The sequence below is a fragment of the Mya arenaria genome, chromosome 12 (assembly GCF_026914265.1).
Source record: "Mya arenaria isolate MELC-2E11 chromosome 12, ASM2691426v1".
NCBI classification, from domain to species: Eukaryota; Metazoa; Mollusca; class Bivalvia; order Myida; family Myidae; genus Mya; species Mya arenaria.
In genome coordinates this window covers 31,223,269-31,244,401 of record NC_069133.1, presented here as the reverse complement: position 1 = coordinate 31,244,401, position 21,133 = coordinate 31,223,269, and the positions used below count along the sequence as shown (strand labels likewise).

The following is a 21,133-nucleotide window of genomic DNA, read 5'->3' as shown; positions in this document are numbered from 1 at the left end:
CGCATTATTGTGGCTAGAAGGTACATGTACATTAGTCTGAAATAATAGACGTGTTATACGGGATTCTTTCAATCCCTAACGTCTAAACGGTTTTGTGCAAAAAACCGTTTAAAAAATATTGAAATTGTATTAAGTGAAGTATTTTATGGTTGAAATGGATAATAAAGTAAAGATTTATATTCATATTTTACCATGGAAGTGCAAAGCTATTTTGCAAAAAAACAAGCATTTAATGCATTAAAACACATTATTCACCTTTTCATTAAAAGGAAAGTTGACTGACACAGACAACAATTATGCCAAGTGGAACAACTTAACCCAATCGTAATAACTCGGCCACCTCCAACAAGCTTCGAGATAATACAATCGTAACAACTCGGCCTTGGCCGAACAATCTGAACACTTCAGCCAGTATCCAACAGGGATTGACTATCTCGAAGCTTACCGAAGATGGCGAGTTGTTACAATTGATGGCCAAAATGTTCCGATTATTGTAAAATTGTGAACTGCAGCCTTGCAGGTGCCCTTCATGTATATTTTGTTATGTTTTGACAGAATGAAATGAAGAAAAAACCATCAAACTCATAATTATTTGCTTGATATTACTTTTTGGTTACGGAATTTATATAAAATAACATTATCTGGTAATATTTCTTGTTTTTATGATATGTTATAGATGCAATATGCTTTAACCCGGAATCCCTATCGGAATAACTACCCACTTTTCGTACAAAACAATTTGTACGTGAAGGATTTGCTGTATCAAAAATCGTAAAAAAATCTGTCAACGTACAATTATTACGACTAGAAGGTACATCTAGCTGATCTACATCTCTTAGTCTAAATATTTGTACGTTGACAGACTCTATTTACGATTAAAAAAAATGTATATATATATATATATATATATATATATATATATATATATATATATATATATATATATATATATATATATATATAAATATATATGGCAAATCCTTCACTACAACATCTTTCATGTTACTTTCAATTCAGAGTTGATTATTCACTAAAATTATTTCGCATTTTTAATTGTTGTTTAACCTGAAATGTCTCAACCATCAAAAAAGAACATATATGCTTCAATAGACGTGTTATATGGGATTCTTCCAATCCCTTACGTCTAATCGGGTTTGTGCAAAACAGGGTGGGGTTGAAAGATATTGAAATCGTAGTTAGATAAGTATTATATGTTTGAAATAGATATTAAAGGTTTAATATTCGTATTTTAGTTATTACCATGTAAGTGCAAAGATTTTTTTCACAAAACAAGCATTTAATGCATTTAAACACAACCATTTTACATCTATGTAAATCTATGCACCGCAGTCTTGCAGGTGATCTTCATGTATAACAGTTTATATCATTATGTTTTGACAGTATGAAATGAAGAAAAACACTCATCAAACTCATATTAATTCGTCAGCTTTTATTTTTTGTGTACATAACTCATATTTTAGATATATATAATTATCTGACCCAGAATCCCAATCGGAATAGCTACTCACTTTTGGTACAAAAAATTGTATGGGAAGGATATGCCATTTCAAAATTTGTAAAAAGATCAGTTAAGTTACTATTATTTGGACTAGTGCTTCAAGTGTTTGATTTATTGACTCTATAATGTATAATGCACCTGTCAATTGTAGAGCCAAGCTTGGAGCTGCCTAAAAATCAGTTACCCAGTTAGCTCAGTTTGACAGATCTCCATGCAAGTGTTCACATGGTCGTGGGTTCAAGCACCATACCAGTAGCATCTTTTCTTAAAGGTTTACTTTAGAACCCATCATCCAGGAGTAAACAATTATGATTTTTTTATTAAATATTACAGGCCATGTTCTTTTGTAAACTTTCAGATTGAGAAGTGCCTGGATACAAGGCTAGTATTGTTAACATCATCTGATACAATCAACTGGAACAAAGCTGAAATGGCTGCCTGACCTGACTTAAAAATTGGATGGTAGTACATCAGACTAGAAGATTACAAGTAATTGAGGTGGACAAAATGAAACCTGAGCCTACCAAAGCTGACAGATTGCACAAGAAACACATAAATGCAGGTATTTACTGAGATATTGTAATTATTTTTTGAAACTTCTCATTCATTTAGGAAGTTCAGTTGAAACAGAGTTGGCAAAAAAATGAATAAAGGTATATACATTTATATACATTTTGAATTCTAATTCAAATGAGAACTTTACTGGCCAGCACAGAATGGTAAAATGCTAGTCTACCAATATAAATGTGCCTGGTTCGAATCAGTAAAGCTGATGAATGTACTGGTTGTGTAGCCAGGATGTGAGTAGGTCTGCACTTGGCTGATAATGCATATCATATGTTTAAACTGCACTCTCACAGATTTTCTGTTTTACCAACTCTTTTTTTATTTCTTGGTCTTGTAATGAATTATTTTATGCGAATTTCTGAACACTGGACATAACAGACAACTGGAAAAAGGGGATCGCTGCTTTCTTATATTAATTCAGTCAAAAAAGACAACTGAAAATATTGGAACGCTGTTATCTTATTTTAATACGGTCAAAAGATGATGTTCTGTGCCAAAAATCTCATTATTAGTAAAGCGTTAGTAATGCTTTTAACCATAAAACCAATAGTTACAAATGTAAATATAAAAAACATGATCTTATCTTTTGTCAGCAGTCTTATTTCATCAGTTTTCATACTGCTTTTCATTAGCTTATTCCAAGCCAAAAAGTAAAAGAAGTTGTCAAAACCTTCAGTGACTGAGAGTGCAGCACTCTTACAGATTGAATGTTTTGACTACTTTATTTATTTTTTGTCTTGGAACGGGCCAATTTATGTGAAAATGCATGTTAACCATTCATATAAGATTGCTGACAATAAATTTGTCAGAAAATGTTTATATTTAAGTTCAAAATGTTTTATGCATTTTTCTTAAACCGTTAGTAACGCTTTAAGCCATAAAACCTTTGTTTTCGACCTAAAATATGGAATCTAATATTTTGTCAGTAGTCTTATATCACTGGTTTGCAGATATTTTAGCAAAAAAATAGGTCATTCCAAGACAAAAAATACAAAAGTTGTAAAAAACAGTAAATCTGTGAGAGTGCAGCTTTAAATGACTAAATGTTTTGATTTGGCTCATAATCAAAATCTTGGTTTATATATTTTTTTATAATTTAGCATCTGTTGAGAAGAAATTTATTTCTAGATTGAAGGCACACACTATAGATTGATGCCCAAAAATATATTTCTTATTTTAATGCGTTATCATGTCTAACTCATTTGACTTAAATGATCAAAGCAAAAGAAATGCAAATGATTAATCTGCAGATATACAAATGTAAGCTTTATTAACTGGGGAAATTGTTGCCACTTGTCTATTAATTAAAGAACACATTTATAATTAATAATGTTTAATCTGTACACAAATCATATGCCTTCTTTGTTTTAACCATCAATGTCAAAGAGTCCAGCATAATAATGCATTAAATTGAAAAAAATGCATTAATTTATATGAACCTTTTAAAACAAAGACATTTACTAAATCCAATAAAAAATAATTGAATATTGATGCAGAGTTCAGTTAGAATATGATATAACTTTTTTTGCAGTTGTTGCAGTGAAACTTGCACAAGTGTGTTTTCTGTGGAGATAAAGAGATAGTGTCCAGCAATGAAGACCCAACTCAAGATCTGACCTTGTAAGGTCAATAGGAAATAACTGTGTGGGAAAATGGGAAAAACCTGCAGTCAGGAATGCACGGAAATCATCAAAAGAACAGTGTTAAATTAATCTTGAATAACTTGACATTTATTTTGTTTGACATATTTATTCATGGTGCAGTGAAAACATTCTTTTTTTCTCATGGTTATTTAAATTTAGAATTGATAGGAGGGAACATCACTATGTAGTTTTATGTTCATAGTCAGATCAAAACCCATGTACATGCCCAAATGAGCATTCGAAAATATCAAAATGGTACTTGTTGTATGTAGTGTAAGTTAATTAACTTAATAAACAAAAATATTTAATCAATTTCAATTTATTATGCCCCTTTCAAAGAAGAGGAGTATATTGCTTTGCACATGTTGGCCGCTACGTCCGTCTGTCTGACAGTAGACCAAAGCTTTTCCGGGTGATAACTCTACAATTCCTAGACCTATTGTCAAACTTGACATGAAAGTTTGGTTTAACCAGTAGATGACCCCTTTTGATTTTAGGGGTAATATGGTCAAAGGTCACAGTGACCTTGAACAGGAAGGTGTCAAACCATACATCTGACTGATAAGTTGACAATGCCTGCACCTATGGCCCTCAAACTCAACATGGAGGCTAAGTCTTACTATTAGAAGATCCTATTGATTTAAGGGGTCATTGGGTCAAAAGTCAAGGTCATAGTGACCTTGAATGCTAAAAGGTTGTACTAATAATGACTGGACAAAGCCTGCACCAATTGCCCTTGAACAACTTGACTTTGGGGTTGGGCCTGACCAGTAGGTGAGCCCTATTGATTTGTCACAGACCATTGAACGCAAAAAGCTTGCCTGTGTGACAACTCGACAAAGTCTGCACCCATGGCCTTCTAACTTGAAATTTAGGTTTGGGGTGACCAGCAGATGACCCCTTTGGATTTGGAGGTCAAGGTCACATCTCCAATATTGGTCATTAAAACTATGTCATTTACTTATTCCCTGCTGCTAAGAGGATACATGTTTATCAGCAAATATCAGCCATCATCTGAATATGAGTGAAAACTGTACCAACTACCCTCATACTTTGAATAGCATAATCTTAAAACTGCCTCAAAGGCATCTTTTGTCAATGAAAAACCAGCTGTCATTTCGGTCCATGCATATTTCATTCAGTTGTCCAGATATTCTTGACAACATGGCGCTCATTAATGTTGCAGATTTGAAATTTAAGACATTATTTTTTTTTTTCTTCAGCACCATGCAGATTTATTAACACTTTTATAATAAAAACAAACTAGAAAACAAATTTTAAAGATATTAGTTTTTTTTCATGGTATGATGCCACAGCACCATGCAGATTTGTTTTCACTTTAATATCAAAGAAAGTAACTCGAGCACAAATTTTGTAGATATGTGGACTCTGTTGATAGAAGTTCTGGGAGGCATTTTTAGGCTTGAAAGAGCATTTTAAAGTTATATTTTATTATGTCCCTTGAATCTTGGGTATAGTTTGTATTGTATTTGCATTTTAAAGACATTGGCTTCAACAGACCATAATGAAATGAAGGAATGTAATTGCTTACTGAAACTGTTATAAGCGACGTCATAAATTGAAGCAATTTTAACATAATGAATATGCATTTAACTAATTTAAAGCGGTTCAAAATTAGGAAATTTGAATGAAGAATCTTGTAGGCCATTGGATACATGATTAAGTAGGGCCAATATATTTGTGCTTATTATAATCACATTTATCCTTCTTCATCTACCTTAAAGAGTGTTCATCATTTGTATGAAATCATTTGATCACGTTTCATTTGAAAGAACTTTGCGGTAGTGTTTGCTTGCTTCAGTTACGTCACCGACAGTCTTGCAGCGCTTTCAGCGCTTTGATTATAGTTTGGTCCTGTTTAGGGGTTTCGTTGGTCACCCAAGGTTACATTGAATAAAGAAGGAACTGAAAATTGTTTTGCTATTTAAAGGTACTAATAAACATCCAATCGCTAAGCTTCCAACGGATTACGGTGCAGAATTTGTTTTTCTTTCAAATGCATATTTCGAAAAATTGAATTTAGAAATATCTTTTGGTCCTTTTTGACCATTTATGTAAAAATAGCAGAAAATCGATGCTCATGAACTGTGTATTCAATTCTGGTTTTATGGCCCCTCCTGTGGCGTGATCATGGTGATCTCAGCGGGGTAGGCAAGTTTGTGATACTTCGGATAGGGCATGTTAAACAAAGTTTGTCATTTATAGTAGCAAAATTATTTCATAACTGTTTGGTTCCTTTGTTCGATCTGAAAATAATTTGTGATTGATGCTTGACTGCATTTTCCCCTTATAACTTTATCATTATTTAATCAAAATAATGATACTCGATGCGAGACAATTATTATGGGTTTTTTTGTTCATCAGGTGTTATTGCGTATTAGATGTTCATAAGTTTTAAAGTCCGAAATAAATAGTTTATTTAAAGCTTTGAATTGATTTTTTTTTCTTTTAAAATGTTAATGTTTCAAGTTTCATTTGCAATATTGGCAATACATATGGGCTATGAAACATAATAAACAAGGGTATTGGTGAGAGATAATAATTTGCATATCTGCATCGAGTGAACATGTTCATTAGTTATGCTTCAGTTCTACTTCTTAATTGTATACAATTTGGTCTATTATTCTTTTGCACCCAACTCAGCATTAGTTGTTTTGGCTTGCTATAGGGAAGATATTGTCCGTCATGCATGTAATTAACGTTTTTACGTTGTTTCATTTAAGGAATGAATTGCGGGCTTGATGTCATTATCGGGGTATGAACGCAAATGGGCTGGTCAAAGTGTGTGGAGTCCGAAGGACTCCACGAGTACTTTGACCAGCCGAATTGTGTTCATATCCCCGATAATGACATCAATCCCACAATTCATTTCTTATATTTACATTAATAGTTTATTATTTCATTCAAGAATTGTTAAAAAAACCCCACTTAATTTCATTTAAAAAAAAAACTTTCAGTAACCCATTCCTACCTATTCTGTAAATAGAACGACCCGGAAGCATTTTTTTAATGACGTCACAATATCGCGGGAAAAGATCAACCACTTGAAATCACTATTAAACGTAAAATTCAAACAGTTATGCTTTCAATTCAAACAACTATACATTTAAAATTTTAAAAACTAACACTTTCTAAAAAGTTGATTTATATTTTACGGGACCTTCTGACACAATACAAACAATAATAAGATAAATATTTTTCATGTGTATTGTTATGCAATAAATTGCGATCCGAACATATCCGAAGATGTTGCGTTCATCGATTGATGAACGCAATTGCCGAAATGACGTTCATTTAAGGAATGGAAGTTGAGGTGTAAATATACGTTAATGACATTTAACTTGCTGTCCTAAATAATAGCAACAACAGATTATACTTCGTTTTATCTGTCTCTTTTCCGAAATATCACACCCTATTTTGTTTAACTCTGCTAAGAAAAATATCAACCTCTAATAAGAACGGTGTGCACTGAAGAGAGAAATCGATTGAGATATCCGTTACCCTGATAAGCTCCAAAGTTGGCAATGATATATATGTATACATACATGGCGTCATTCATAGCATTAAATGAAAAACAGTATTCAACGATCATAATTCTAAAAGTCTTTATTCGAAGCGGTCCAAGGTATACATTTTTCGTAACTAATTGTAAGTTGTGTGTGAGTTGTTGTTTCTTGTGTCGTTTTTTGTATTTATTTCAGTATCTTTATTAGATAACAATACTGTATGATACTCCATTTGAGATATTGTATTACATCATTGAATACTATTTTAATAGGTATCGACAGTATTCTTGGTCAGATTTTCACGTGCCATGACCTTTAACAACGACTGCAATGTTGGTTTGCTCTGAAATTCACCGAGTATCATCGTTCATGTATGAGGATAGAATACTCGTGCTGTAGTCGTACTGAATAGCATGAAATAAGTGTACAAGGTCCCGTAGAATTTTATAATCCCTCATATGTCTTTCTGCCACTGTATTAGCTTGCTGCAAGGAATTCACAATTTCCTCGTGACTTACTGCAGGCATCACGATTTCCACTCTGTAGGTGAATGCCATTTTAATAAAGCACAGAAATGGGTATAATTTTGCTTCGAGAGAACGGAAGTGGAAGTCAAGGCTGGGAGAGTAGTTGGATCGTTCCTCGTCTTCTCGAACCTTATCAATGTAGACGGCAGCCAAGGAGCCTCGTCGATAATCTTCAACAAGGCGATCTATCAACTAAAAATCAGAGGTAAATCATATACTACAGATAATACAAATACTTATACTAATAATAATACTTATAATACTAATATCCAAACTATATAATAATAATAATAATAATACCTATAATACAAATAATACTACTAATATCATTAATACTAACACAAATACTAATATTAATACTGCTGCTGCTGCTATTGCTACTGCTACTGCTGCTGCTGCTGCTACTACTACCACTGCCACTGCCACTACCCCTACCACTACCACTACCACTACCACTACTACTACTACTACTACTACTACTACTACTACTACTACTACTAATTATAATAATAATAATAATAATAATACAAATTCAGGAGTATCGTTTAAGCGCATTGGGAATTATAAGGTTGTGACCGTAAGTCCTGAACTGTCTGTCATACCTGTGGATAATGTTCTACTTCTATGCTGGGAAATCCTGGAACTGTGGAATTGTCGTCTAAAAACCGGACCAGCTCAGAACTTTCCAGCCGTTCTGCTACCTATTGATTTAGATATTCAAACACATTTTTCTCTCAATATATATCATTCGCATTACCGCTAAAAATGTAAATCTATATATATAAAAATTTCAAAACTGTCGGTAAAACAGAAAACAAAATGGCTACATTTTAAAATAATTTCCAGCATATTTCTCAAATTAGGCGAATTTTGACAGCCAATGAAAATGGTCCATTTCTAAAATCCTATATTTGGCGCCAATCAAAACGGAGGAAACTCATATTGGCCAAGTTTTGTTGATATTGGCCTAGTTTGGTCGATATAAGCCGCGGTTTGGCATATATTGTCTTCAATTGTCTGATATATGTACCGCGATTGTCCCCGTATCGCGTAAAATACGTGATAGTTGATCAATAATAGTACACACCACTGAGGGTCATATGACACCGGCAAGTCAGCCCCCGAAGGCATTATTATACACTTTATGTAAGCATTATTCTGGTATTTGTGGGGGAAAAATTAACGTAGAAAACGCCCTTCTGTACATTTCACCAAAAACGCGCGTGCGACGTTGCGTACCGACGCCATAAAGCGCAGTAATTTAAAATCACTATTGACGTCAAATAGCTCCTCTCGCATTTTTACGATTATCTATTTTCAATTTTAATTAAAAGTCTTGCATACTTATATGTTTGATTGCGCTTTATTGAAATTGCATAATATACTTTTCATAAACCGTACAATACAAGTAATAATAAGTGGCGCGTTGTTGCGTGTGACTCATCTTACATGTGGGTGTAAGACCGGTTTTTCCAGCAATGGTCAGATCGGCAAGCCTCGTTACCGGCTTACGCGGGTGCCCTCGGGTCGGATTTTTTATCAGTACCGGAAACACATGATAGATACTTATAATCTTAACTCTTGGCCATGGAAGATACTTATGATCATCTGGCACCCGCCATGCTAGATGAGTCACGCGCTGTGACGCAATACTTTCTCTTTTTTATTATACACTTTATGTAAGCATAATTCTGATATTTCAATATATGATTTCATTAAACATTAACTTTGCTAAAAACAAAGCTTCAAAAGAAAACGAACAAACCCCTAAAGACGTATATTGAAGGAACGCTTGGATGAATGCAGTGAATAAAAATACTACGCGTCGTGACGTCAGTAAATATCATCGCACGCGCTTTTTGGTAGAATTTCAAAAATGCGGTTTTCTATGTCATTTTCTTTCGAAAAAGAAAGAAATTTGAGGTTTGCTAGAAAAAAAAACATAAATCATGTGTGTCCGGTTCGGATAAAAAATGCTACCCTCTGGAACGCTGCCTAGCCGGTAGCTCGGCAAGCCTCGTTACCTGGAAACGTTGGTGCCTTCGGGTCGGATATTTCTATCCGGACTGGAAACACACGACATATATTATAAGACCGTAAAACGTCGAGGCTCCGATGCTAACCCTAAGTTAAATTATAGTAGGCGACGATATGATCAAAGTCCAGGTGTCGGGTGTTTGCTGCTTACATGCAGCCAAGTGTATACACGTTGTCTAAAGTGTCTACAGGTTATCTTTTGGCAAAATTTCAAATTTAAATAATTTTATTGGTAATTTGTGATTATTGGGAAATAGTTTTGGTTAAGTAGTTGTACGCAATTGGCTGCTGTCCTTAACTGGTGACCGTTAACAAATGCGCCTGGAATATTCGTTCTGCATTTCGTCTTGATTCGTTGAGCATTTGACCAAAGTTTGAGAAAAACCTTCTTAGGGTTTAGGACTTGTTGTGGGTACACGCACAGTCCTGTAACCTTGAACGGTGATCATGAATTTCGGTCGGCTAGGCTTACAAATGTGATATGCATGTTGCCCAAGTGAGGTGAATATTTACCCAAAAGTGAACTAAAATCCGATAATGATCTTAGAAGTAATGAGTTGCAACAAACGGTCCCATTACTACACGTTACACAAAAAAAAATGTCCAAGGGTGCATTGTGGCCCTGCTGTTGAGCTATATATGGTCCTGCACTTTGTCTTGATGTGGCTAACTCTTGTGATTTTTATTTAATCGGTCCATGCACCATGAAGTAACTGACCGGACATAAACTGCGACGGACGGAATCGAGTAATCCTATATTCACATAAAACAATGATCGTATATGCATTAAGAACAATCATGATTTTCGTCAAACAGATATCAATATGTAAAATGTTAAAGGATAACATGTTTATGACCCCATATCCTTGAGTTTTGACCAAGTGACCTCTTAAAGCAACATGAAACATCTACTTCACATATGAAGTATTTGTGTAGAAAAGTTATCAAAATATTGAGTGCTAAATAATGACATGTATAGCCCATGTGACCTTGACCTCTGGTCACATGACCTGAAATTGATGTACGTGAAGTTAGCGGCCTAGCGGCCTAGCGGCCTAGCGGCGTGAAGTTAGCGGCCTAGCGGCCTAGCGGCGTGAAGCTAGCGGCCTGGCGGCCTAGCGGCCTAGCGGCCTAGCGGCGTGAAGTTGGCGGCCTAGCGGCCTAGCGGCCTGGCGGCCTAATTATTTTTTCTATGTCCAAGCAATTGTTAATGCGTTTTTTTAAAAACAATGATAAATCAAGGTTTTTTATTCATATAGTTACATAGCGGCCTTAAATTGTTATCTATTCAGAATATTTTTCTTTACCTTTTATTCTAAAACAATTTAAAATTAACTGTTTTATGCACAAATTATCACTCTGAAGCGTTTTTCAACTTTTTTCAAAAAAGTCGATCAAGCACTTCAGCGGCCTAGCGGCGTGAAGTTGGCGGCCTGGCGGCCTAGCGGCCTAGCGGCCTAAAATGGTATCCTATTTCAAACCATGTATACATGCATTTTCTTCTAAAACAATGACATATTAGCTGTTTTTATGCACAAATTAACACTTTGAAGCTATTAGCGATTATCAACATTTTTTTTAAAGCGCCAATTAAGCAGTCAGCTATTTCAAAGCATTACACATGCCTGATCTTCTAAAACAATGATATATTTACTGTTTTATGCACAAATTATCACTCTAAAGCGTTTTTTATTTATTTTTTTCAAAAAGGTTGATCGAGCACTTCAGCGGCCTAGCGGCCTAGCGGCCTAGCGGCGTGAAGTTAGCGGCCTGGCGGCCTAGCGGCCTAGCGGCCTAAAATGGTTTCCTATTTCAAACCATGTATACATGCATTTTCTTCTAAAACAATGACATATTAACTGTTTGTATGCATTAATTAACACTTTGAAGCTATTAGCGATTTTTTCAACAGTTTTTTTTTCAAAAGTGTCGATAAAGCAGTCAGCTATTTCAAAGCATTAAACATGCCTGTTCTTCTAAAACAATGATGTATTTACTGTTTTTATGCACAAATTATCACTCTGAAGCGTTTTTCAATTCGTTTCCAAAAAAATCGATCGAGCAATTCAGCGGCCTAGCGGCCTAGCGGCGTGAAGTTAGCGGCCTGGCGGCCTAGAGGCCTAGCGGCCTAAAATGGTTTCCTATTTCAAACCATGTATACATGCATTTTCTTCTTAAACAATGACATATTAACTGTTTGGATGCACAACTTAACACTTTGAAGCTATTAGCGATAATCAACATATTTTTTTTTCAAAAAGTCGATTGAGCAGTCAGCTATTTCAAAGCATTAAACATGGCTGATCTTCTAAAACAATAATGTATTTACTGTTTTTATGCACAAATTATCACTCTAAAGCGTTTTTTCTATTTTTTTTCAAAAAAGTTGATCGAGCACTTCAGCGGCCTAGCGGCCTAGCGGCCTAGCGGCGTGAAGTTAGCGGCCTGGCGGCCTAGCGGCCTAGCGGCCTAAAATTGTTTCCTATTTCAAACCATGTATACATGCATTTTCTTTTAAAACAATGATATATTAACTGTTTTTATGCACAAATTAACACTTTGAAGCTATTAGCGATTATCAACAGTTTTTTTTTCAAAAGTGTCGATTGAGCGGTCAGCTATTTCAAAGCATTAAACATGCCTATTCTTCTAAAACAATGATGTATTTACTGTTTTTATGCACAAATTATCACTCTAAAGCGTTTTTCAATTCTTTTCCAAAAAAAGTCGATCGAGCACTTCAGCGGCCTAGCGGCGTGAAGTTAGCGGCCTGGCGGCCTAGCGGCCTAGCGGCCTAGCGGCCTAAAATGGTTTCCTATTTCAAACCATGTATACATGCATTTTCTTCTAAAACAATGACATATTAACTGTTTGAATGCACAAATTAACACTTTGAAGCTATTAGCGATGATCAACATATTTTTTTTTTCAAAAAGTCGATTGAGCAGTCAGCTATTTCAAAGCATTAAACATGGCTGATCTTCTAAAACAATAATGTATTTACTGTTTTTATGCACAAATTATCACTCTAAAGCGTTTTTTTTTTTTTTAAATTCAAAAAGGTTGATCGAGCACTTCAGCGGCCTAGCGGCCTAGCGGCGTGAAGTTAGCGGCCTGGCGGCCTAGTGGCCTAGCGGCCTAAAATGGTATCCTATTTCAAAGCATGAATACATGCATTTTCTTCTAAAACAATGACATCTTAGCTATTTTTATGCACAAATTAACACTTTGAAGCTATTAGCGATTATCAACATTTTTTTTTAAAGCGTCGATTAAGCAGTCAGCTATTTCAAAGCATTACACATGCCTGATCTTCTAAAACAATGATATATTTACTTTTTTATGCACAAATTATCACTCTAAAGCGTTTTTTGTTTTTTTCTTTTTTCAAAAAGGTTGATCGAGCACTTCAGCGGCCTAGCGGCCTAGCGGCGTGAAGTTAGCGGCCTGGCGGCCTAGCGGCCTAGCGGCCTAAAATGGTTTCCTATTTCAAACCATGTATACATGCATTTTCTTTTAAAACAATGATATATTAACTGTTTTTATGCACAAATTAACACTTTGAAGCTATTAGCGATTTTTTCAAAAGTGTCGATAAAGCAGTCAGCTATTTCAAAGCATTAAACATGCCTGTTCTTCTAAAACAATGATGTATTTACTGTTTTTATGCACAAATTATCACTCTAAAGCGTTTTTCAATTCTTTTCCAAAAAAGTCGATCGAGCACTTCAGCGGCCTAGCGGCCTTTTTTGAGGCTGAACTTTTTTGAAAAACAAGAGGCACATCAGTGCCTGTGCTCCACTGGCCAAAAGGTTCAAGCAAAGACCACCTAACGAACATTTTCGTCAAGTTTCATAGAAATACAATCATCAATTTTTGAGGAGAAGTTATTTAAAAAAAATAATTACTTTAATAGCTCTGGCTGCCATGTTGTGCAGTGGACCGAAATGATTTGGGCAATTTGAGTAAAGGAGCACCAAACAAACATTTCTGTCAAGTTTTATCGAAAAGAGGTCATCGGTTTCGACGACAAGTCGTATAAAGTTTTTTTTAAATTTTAGCTCTGGCAGCCATGGTGTGCAGTGGACTGGAACCATTTAACAAATTTTGGTTAATGACCACCCAAGGAACATTTCTGTCAAGTTTCATCAAAATCTGATCATCGGTTTCTGAGGAGAAGTGGTGTAAAGGTTTTCCTATTTTTAGCTCTGGCTGCCATGTTGTGCAGCGGAACGGAACCATTTGGGCAATTTTGGTTAAAGGGCATCCCGATGAACATTTATGTAAAGTTTCATCAAAATCTGATAATCGGTTTCTGAGAAGATGTAGTTTAACGTTTTTTTCTATTCTTAGCTCTGGTGCCCATGTTGTGCAGCAGACCAGAACTGTTTGGGCTATTTTGGTTAAGGACTACCCAAGTAACATTTCTATCAAGTTTCATTGCAATACGATCATCGGTTTCTGAGGAGAAGTCGTTTAAAGGTTTTTCTATTTTTACCTCTGGGGGCCATCTTGTGCAGTGGACCGAAACCATTGAAGCAAATTTGATAAAGGACCATCCAAGGAACATTTCTGTTAAGTTTCATCAAAATCTGATCATCGGTTTCTGAGAAGATGTTCTTTAAAGGTTTTTCTATTTTTTGCCCTGGCAGCCATGTTGTGCAGCGGACCGGAACCATTTGAGCAATTTTGGTTAAGAACCACCCAAGGAACAATTATGTCAAGTTTCATAAAAATCTGCCTATCCGTTTCAGAGGAGATGTCGTTTAAAGATTTTGCTATTTTTAGCTGTGGCGGCCATATTGTGCAATGGACCAGAACCATTTGAGCAATTTTAATAAAGGACCACCCAAGGAACATTACTGTTAAGTTTCATCAAAATCTGATCATCGGTTTCTGAGAAGATGTTCTTTAAAGGTTTTTCTATTTTTTTGCCCTGGCAGCCATGTTGTGCAGCGGACCGGAACCATTTGAGCAATTTTGGTTAAGGACCACCCAAGGAACAATTCTGTCAAGTTTCATCAAAATCTGCCTATCCGTTTCAGAGAAGATGTCGTTTAAAGATTTTGCTATTTTTAGCTGTGGCGGCCATATTGTGCAATGGACCAGAACCATTTGAGCAATTTTAATAAAGGACCACCCAAGGAACATTACTGTCAAGTTTCATCAAAATCTGCCGAACCGTTTCAGAGGAGATGTCGTTTAAAGATTTTGCTATTTTTAGCTCTGGCGGCCATATTGTGCAATGGACCGGAACCATTTGAGCAATTTTGGTAAAGGACCACCAAAGGAAAATTCCTGTGAAGTTTTGTCAAAATCCGCTTATCAGTTTCAGAGGAGATGTCGTTTAAAGTAAAAGTTTACGCACGCACGCACGCACGCACTCACGACGGACAATCTGTGACGACATAAGCTCCATGGCCTTTGGCCAGTGGAGCTAAAAAATAAAAAACGCTTTAGAGTGATAATTTGTGCATAATAACAGTAAATATATCATTGTTTTAGAAGATCAGGCATGTTTAATGATTTGAAATAGCTGACTGCTTAATCGACGCTTTTAAAAAAAAAATGTTGATAATCGCTAATAGCTTCAAAGTGTTAATTTGTGCATAAAAATAGCTAAGATGTCATTGTTTTAGAAGAAAATGCATGTATTCATGCTTTGAAATAGGATACCATTTTAGGCCGCTAGGCCACTAGGCCGCCAGGCCGCTAACTTCACGCCGCTAGGCCGCTAGGCCGCTGAAGTGCTCGATCGACTTTTTTGAAAAAAAGTTGAAAAACGCTTCAGAGTGATATTATGTGCATAAAACAGTTAATTTAAAATTGTTTTAGAATAAAAGATAAAGAAAAATATTCTGAATAGATAACAATTTAAGGCCGCTATGTAACTATATGAATAAAAAACCTTGATTTATCATTGTTTTAAAAAAAACCGCATTAACAATTGCTTGGACATAGAAAAAATAATTAGGCCGCTAGGCCGCTAGGCCGCCAACTTCACGCCGCTAGGCCGCTAGGCCGCCAGGCCGCTAACTTCACGCCGCTAGGCCGCTAGGCCGCTTGGCCGCTAACTTCACGCCGTTAGGCCGCTAGGCCGCTAGGCCGCTAACTTCACGTACATCTAAAATTGTCATTTACTCAATACGTTCTAGCATCCTGTATAGTTGAGGGCTATATCGGATAATAAGCAAAAACTTTTTGAATGTGTGACGTATTCGTCTGAACAATATTTTGACGAATTTTTTTTTATTGTTTTTTTTTGGACATGTGACGTATTCGTTTTTACGTTCGGGGGTGGGGGGGGTGTAGGTGTGACATATTCGTATGTGTGAAAATTACGGTTCAACGCAAGTGAAAATAGCCTAATGGTGAGTGAGTGAGTGAGTTTTACAGGAGCGCGGGCGAGCGGGTATCCAATCGAAAGAGTGTCGCTCAAGCTGTTCAGCACTATGAGAGCTTTCATATATATTGTGGTACTCATTGACTGATGAAACCATGCGAGTGTGTTGGCGAAGCTAGCCGATGACAATACTTTACTATAATTGCATAATATCGTTTGTACATATAGCCAAAATAACTTATGATAATGATTTCAACGTATCGTTTTTACAAATATAGTTCCTATTAAATATGCATATATGTACATGTTTTTGTTTCTTTGTTGTTGTTTTTTCTTCATTTTAATCTACATTGTTTTACGTGATGTGAACATTGTATTTGAATATATGGTTTACTTTTGTTTCCTTTGAAAAGTGGGACCTAGCATTTATGAAATAAAAGTTGAAAAGAAATGCAAAAAGATACAAAAAGGACAGTTTCTTACATATCTGTCACGAAGGTACGTTGCCTTGTCAACAATATCGTTTGCCTTGATCCAAAGCCGGTGTGCCACAAATCTGTCCGAAGACTGACGCATGCGTATTAAGTCGGGTACAATGGTTGGTTGTGACGTAATAGAACCCCTGCAGGGTTGAGACCATCGGGGTGTGGCTTGAATGATACCAACTGCTTTCTGGAGCATTGTTATCCAAACAAGTATGTGTGCGAAACCTGCAAATAGAATCATTATGATCTGGTTGCTGAATGGAACATGATGATTACACGGATGCGAAACGGTGGTTGCAGCTCTTTTATGAGCTGTATATAAAAAAAGAGCCGATGACACTTCCGAGCTAGAGCAAAAGAACGGATATCATCATAAAACGTAAGTATGACTCGTTATTTTATCCAATATCACAATTATGAGGGCTTATTTGAGAAATCGGGGAATGCAGTGCCATATAAATATATTTAATCTTACACACGTATTTCGAGTGCTTTTATTTTGTCGAGTATAAAAATGACCGCCTGTTTACCGGAAAAAGCAAGTTTATACTCTTTTTCTGGGTTGAGCTGGAGCCAAAAGCCAGGGAGCTTGAGCCAAAGCATGGAAGCTGAGCCAATACGCTGTATGATAATGCACGTTTTGATGTGAAATATCGGCAGATTCCGAACGCTTAATTCTTTATTAATAAATATTTCTTAATAAAAAAAGTTATATGTATTACTCCTCGATAAGTTCCAAGTCAGAAAGTCAGATGTGAAGCAAAAACCTTCTATTTTGTTCTGTTAGATATATGTTTATTCATTCATTTCTATATATAAAAGTGGGCGAGGGGTGCGTTCAAGGTGTTTAATTCTTTATGTTATCGTAATAATAAAGCAAACCTGTGTTGTGTTATATTATGATAAATTGATTTAGTTTGACAATATCTGCATCTTAAAAAGGTTAAGGAATTTTCAAAAGTGTTTCAATCGTCGAACTCCTGACTTTTCATATTAAACCATGTGCGATTTCTGTTTTTGTAGGACACTGTTATTTCAACATATTTGGTTAAAATATAGTATCTATATTTAAATTGGTAGGGCAATCTAAGGAACAATACTCATCAACAAATGGACTGGCAATAACATTTCTTGTGAGTTGCTGAAATGTCTGCAAAGTCGGATGGTAAAAAAAAATTGCGATGAACTTCCAAGTACAACTTTTGAACCGTAATGAAACCAAATATATTAGTTTTTCAATGACAAAAAATGCACACTTATACCAGTTAGTGATTCGTTTTAAGTCTGGCGTTGTGGCTGTATTGTCGGGTACCATCACTATACCCACAATGTCTAGCAACTAACCTTGTCAATCGTAAATGGAAGACCACACACACTGATGTTTATTGGCTTACTATCGTGTGCTAACTTATGCTGTATGCCGACCTTGATGGTCCAGGAAACAATGAACTATTGTAAGAATACACACTAGTTTTCACTAAAACTAAGCCAGGCTTGCGTTTAATATCGGTAAATAGTGTACCTCATTTTTATATATAGCAAATATTAATCAAATGTACAGACAAATAACACTAACACGTATCCTCAATCCGATTGGTGTACTAGCGGTCAGACTTACACGTATCCTCAATCCGATTGGTGTACTAGCGGTTAGTTCATTTCAAAGTTGATGTAGTTTAGCACATAGTATCAGTTTTTTGTCTATTTAATCTTTGTTAAATGACACACTTTTCTTTGATCCACTACAAATAATTTAGTTTGGAATCTGATTGGAGTAAAATAACTGGTCAAGAAAGAGTTACCATATAATTTTATAGATGTTGTGAAAGGATTGTTTAGCCTCATCGACATTTCTGAGATTGCAACGCCAATTATCAGATGAATTGCATTAACTATTCATAAATAATTATATATTTTAAAAAATACAACAATATCTTAATACTAGTTATAAAAACAGAACTTTAACTATTCCAAATATGCCGTGTTGAGTGCATTATTATACAGCGTATTGGCTCAGCCTCCACGCTTCGGCTCAAGCTTCCTGGCTCTCTATCTCAACCCAGAAAAAGTATGAAAACAAAGTGTACAATCATTACTGGCATACTACTTATTTCCAGCATGGCCTTCACACAAAAAGTATTACAAAAACACATATACTAACTTACATATTAAGCAACATACAAAACATACAATCACACTTTTTTCATGTAATTCAACATAATTATACATGTATTCAACATTTCTTCGACAAACACAACTCAGTTTAATATGATGATTATAAATTACAATAATATCGTCCTGTAAATAATGTAGATATATTCAGTAAAACCATCAATATATTTCCAACATCTACACATTTGGTAGTATGCATTACAAGTTTTTGTGTACATTAACACAATTCATGTAAACAATGAACTATTGATCATAATGTGAATTAAATAAAGTGCCAAGATTTTTTTCATAGGTGATAATATTATTCTGCCAATAAGTAGTTTTTTAATGCATGTTTAAAGGCTGGTAGCTTATCTTGACATTTAATGTATGTAGGAAGAGAATTCCAAATTGTCATTGCTTTATAGGCAAATGTATTTATGATATAATTTGTTCTAGGTTTTACAACAAAAAGATCCTTGTTTTCTGAACAACGCAAGCTATAGTGCTGAGTGAGTCGGGGAGCCTAGTAAGAACGTGCATTGTTTTCACGAGATATTTTAATACAGACATTATTTTGATCTAAAACAAGCGTCTTCGTAAACGAGCAATTGCTCTTCATTCGGTGCACAAGTTCGTTTCTAGTTTCTCGTTGAAACATACAGAAAACAGTGATAATACTCACCGAATCGAGGACGTTTTCCACTCAAAACAATGAACCGGGAAGCATGGACGCACCTGGCATTACTGCCCTTGGTATGGTTAGAAAGAGCAGTATGAATTGTATCATATAAAATGTCCAAATCAAAGTTTGGATCTGCTATTGAATCGATAATAACTTTTCTCCGAAGATTTTCCCATTTTGCATTATTGAATTTATTCGTTTTGTCTGGAAAATAATTGATGTTAAAGTTCCCTTGAGCATATACTTCACTATCCTTGCTTCCTAATTTGTTGTTTTGAGTTTCAAATAGATCTATCCAGTTTTGTGAAGAATCAGGAGGTCTATATACAAAGTTTACTAAAAACGATTTACTTCTGGGTAAAGTGATTTGAACCCAGACGGATTCTAAAGTGTCGGACTCTAAATCATATCGCCTAACATATGAGAGTTTATTTGAAATGTAGACAATTATACCCCCGCCCCCTTTGTCGAGGCGATCTTTGCGCACAAAGCTATATCCAGGAATAACTCATTCATTATCATGTACACTGGGTGTCAAAAACACATAATCCAATTATAGCAATGTGAAATGACTGAAATAAATGAAATTTCAACTCATCTCGCTTGTTTAAAATGTGTTGAATAATTAAACTCACTATGTGTAAGCCTTTTTGATTCTTTTTGTCATTTTTAATTGGCAAAGTCGAAATATTATTATTAAAACCTGTATTTCTTATCAAATCAGTTTTGGTATTCACCATACATGACGTAAATGGATACATATTTTTAGGCTGACCCGTAGGTTGTAACAAATAGTCAAAGTTACATGCATTTGGATTAGCACATTTTTGATTGCGATTCCTGATTGAAATTCCTTCATTAAACTATATATATACAATAATTGTAATGGTATCAGTATATACGTATTACGTGGAATAATATGAAAAACAGTTTCATTACTTTGATTGTGTTTGTCGGCCGATTCCTAGCGTTTCCGGTAAGAGCTAGAACTATAATGTGTATTTCCAGCATGCCGCCTTCGTCCACACTCGCTGGTACTGTGGTTCTGCATTCTGCAGTGTGTACACCCTTTATTACGATCTACGGGTATATCTCGTTCTCTGTCAATGCCGGCAACATTTTGCCGAGGGGATTTATTGTTTATATTGTCCGAGTGCCTCCTTGTTCTTTCACCGCGTTGTCCCGCATATTTTCTTTGACGATCCTTCCTATAAGCTGCTTCGGGTTTATGTGTGTTTCGCTCTGCACCGCCGATTTCGGAGTGATAACTTCCTGCGTCTGATGACCTTCGAATTATTTTGACCGACGTGTTATTTGCAAACCAAAGCACGTGTTTCTTTTGTGTTCAAATGAATACCTTCGTGGTTATATTACTCCGGAATTGAGGAACCGTCACCGAATACAAACTTATTAAATGTATTAATAAGTTTGGCTCCCGTTTCTTCGCACAGCGCTGCCAGCATTTTATTAGCCTGGCTAACGGAACAGTCGGCTCGGGGACAAATGGTGCAAACGTACATTTCGCAGTACGGATTTCTACGTTGTACTGATTCTATTCCATCTTTCAGTTGTTTAAACATTTCGTGAAGATCCTGGCCATCAGATACATCGTTCCCACCGATATACAGAATAACGTTTTTCAAGTCGTC

General features: G+C 35.6%; 1 protein-coding gene across 1 annotated transcript; it reads right to left on the bottom strand.

Annotated features, from left to right (window-relative positions):
• Positions 1–7,543: 7,543 nt before the first annotated feature.
• On the bottom strand, positions 7,544–20,516 carry LOC128211654 (uncharacterized). Its single transcript, XM_052916662.1, has 4 exons — positions 20,424–20,516; positions 16,647–16,873; positions 8,386–8,484; positions 7,544–7,975 (listed from the first exon to the last, which is right to left on the bottom strand). Exons 2-4 carry the CDS (start codon positions 16,842–16,844, stop codon positions 7,607–7,609), a joined length of 666 nt encoding a protein of 221 aa, XP_052772622.1. The 5' UTR covers positions 16,845–16,873; positions 20,424–20,516; the 3' UTR covers positions 7,544–7,606.
• Positions 20,517–21,133: the final 617 nt, after the last annotated feature.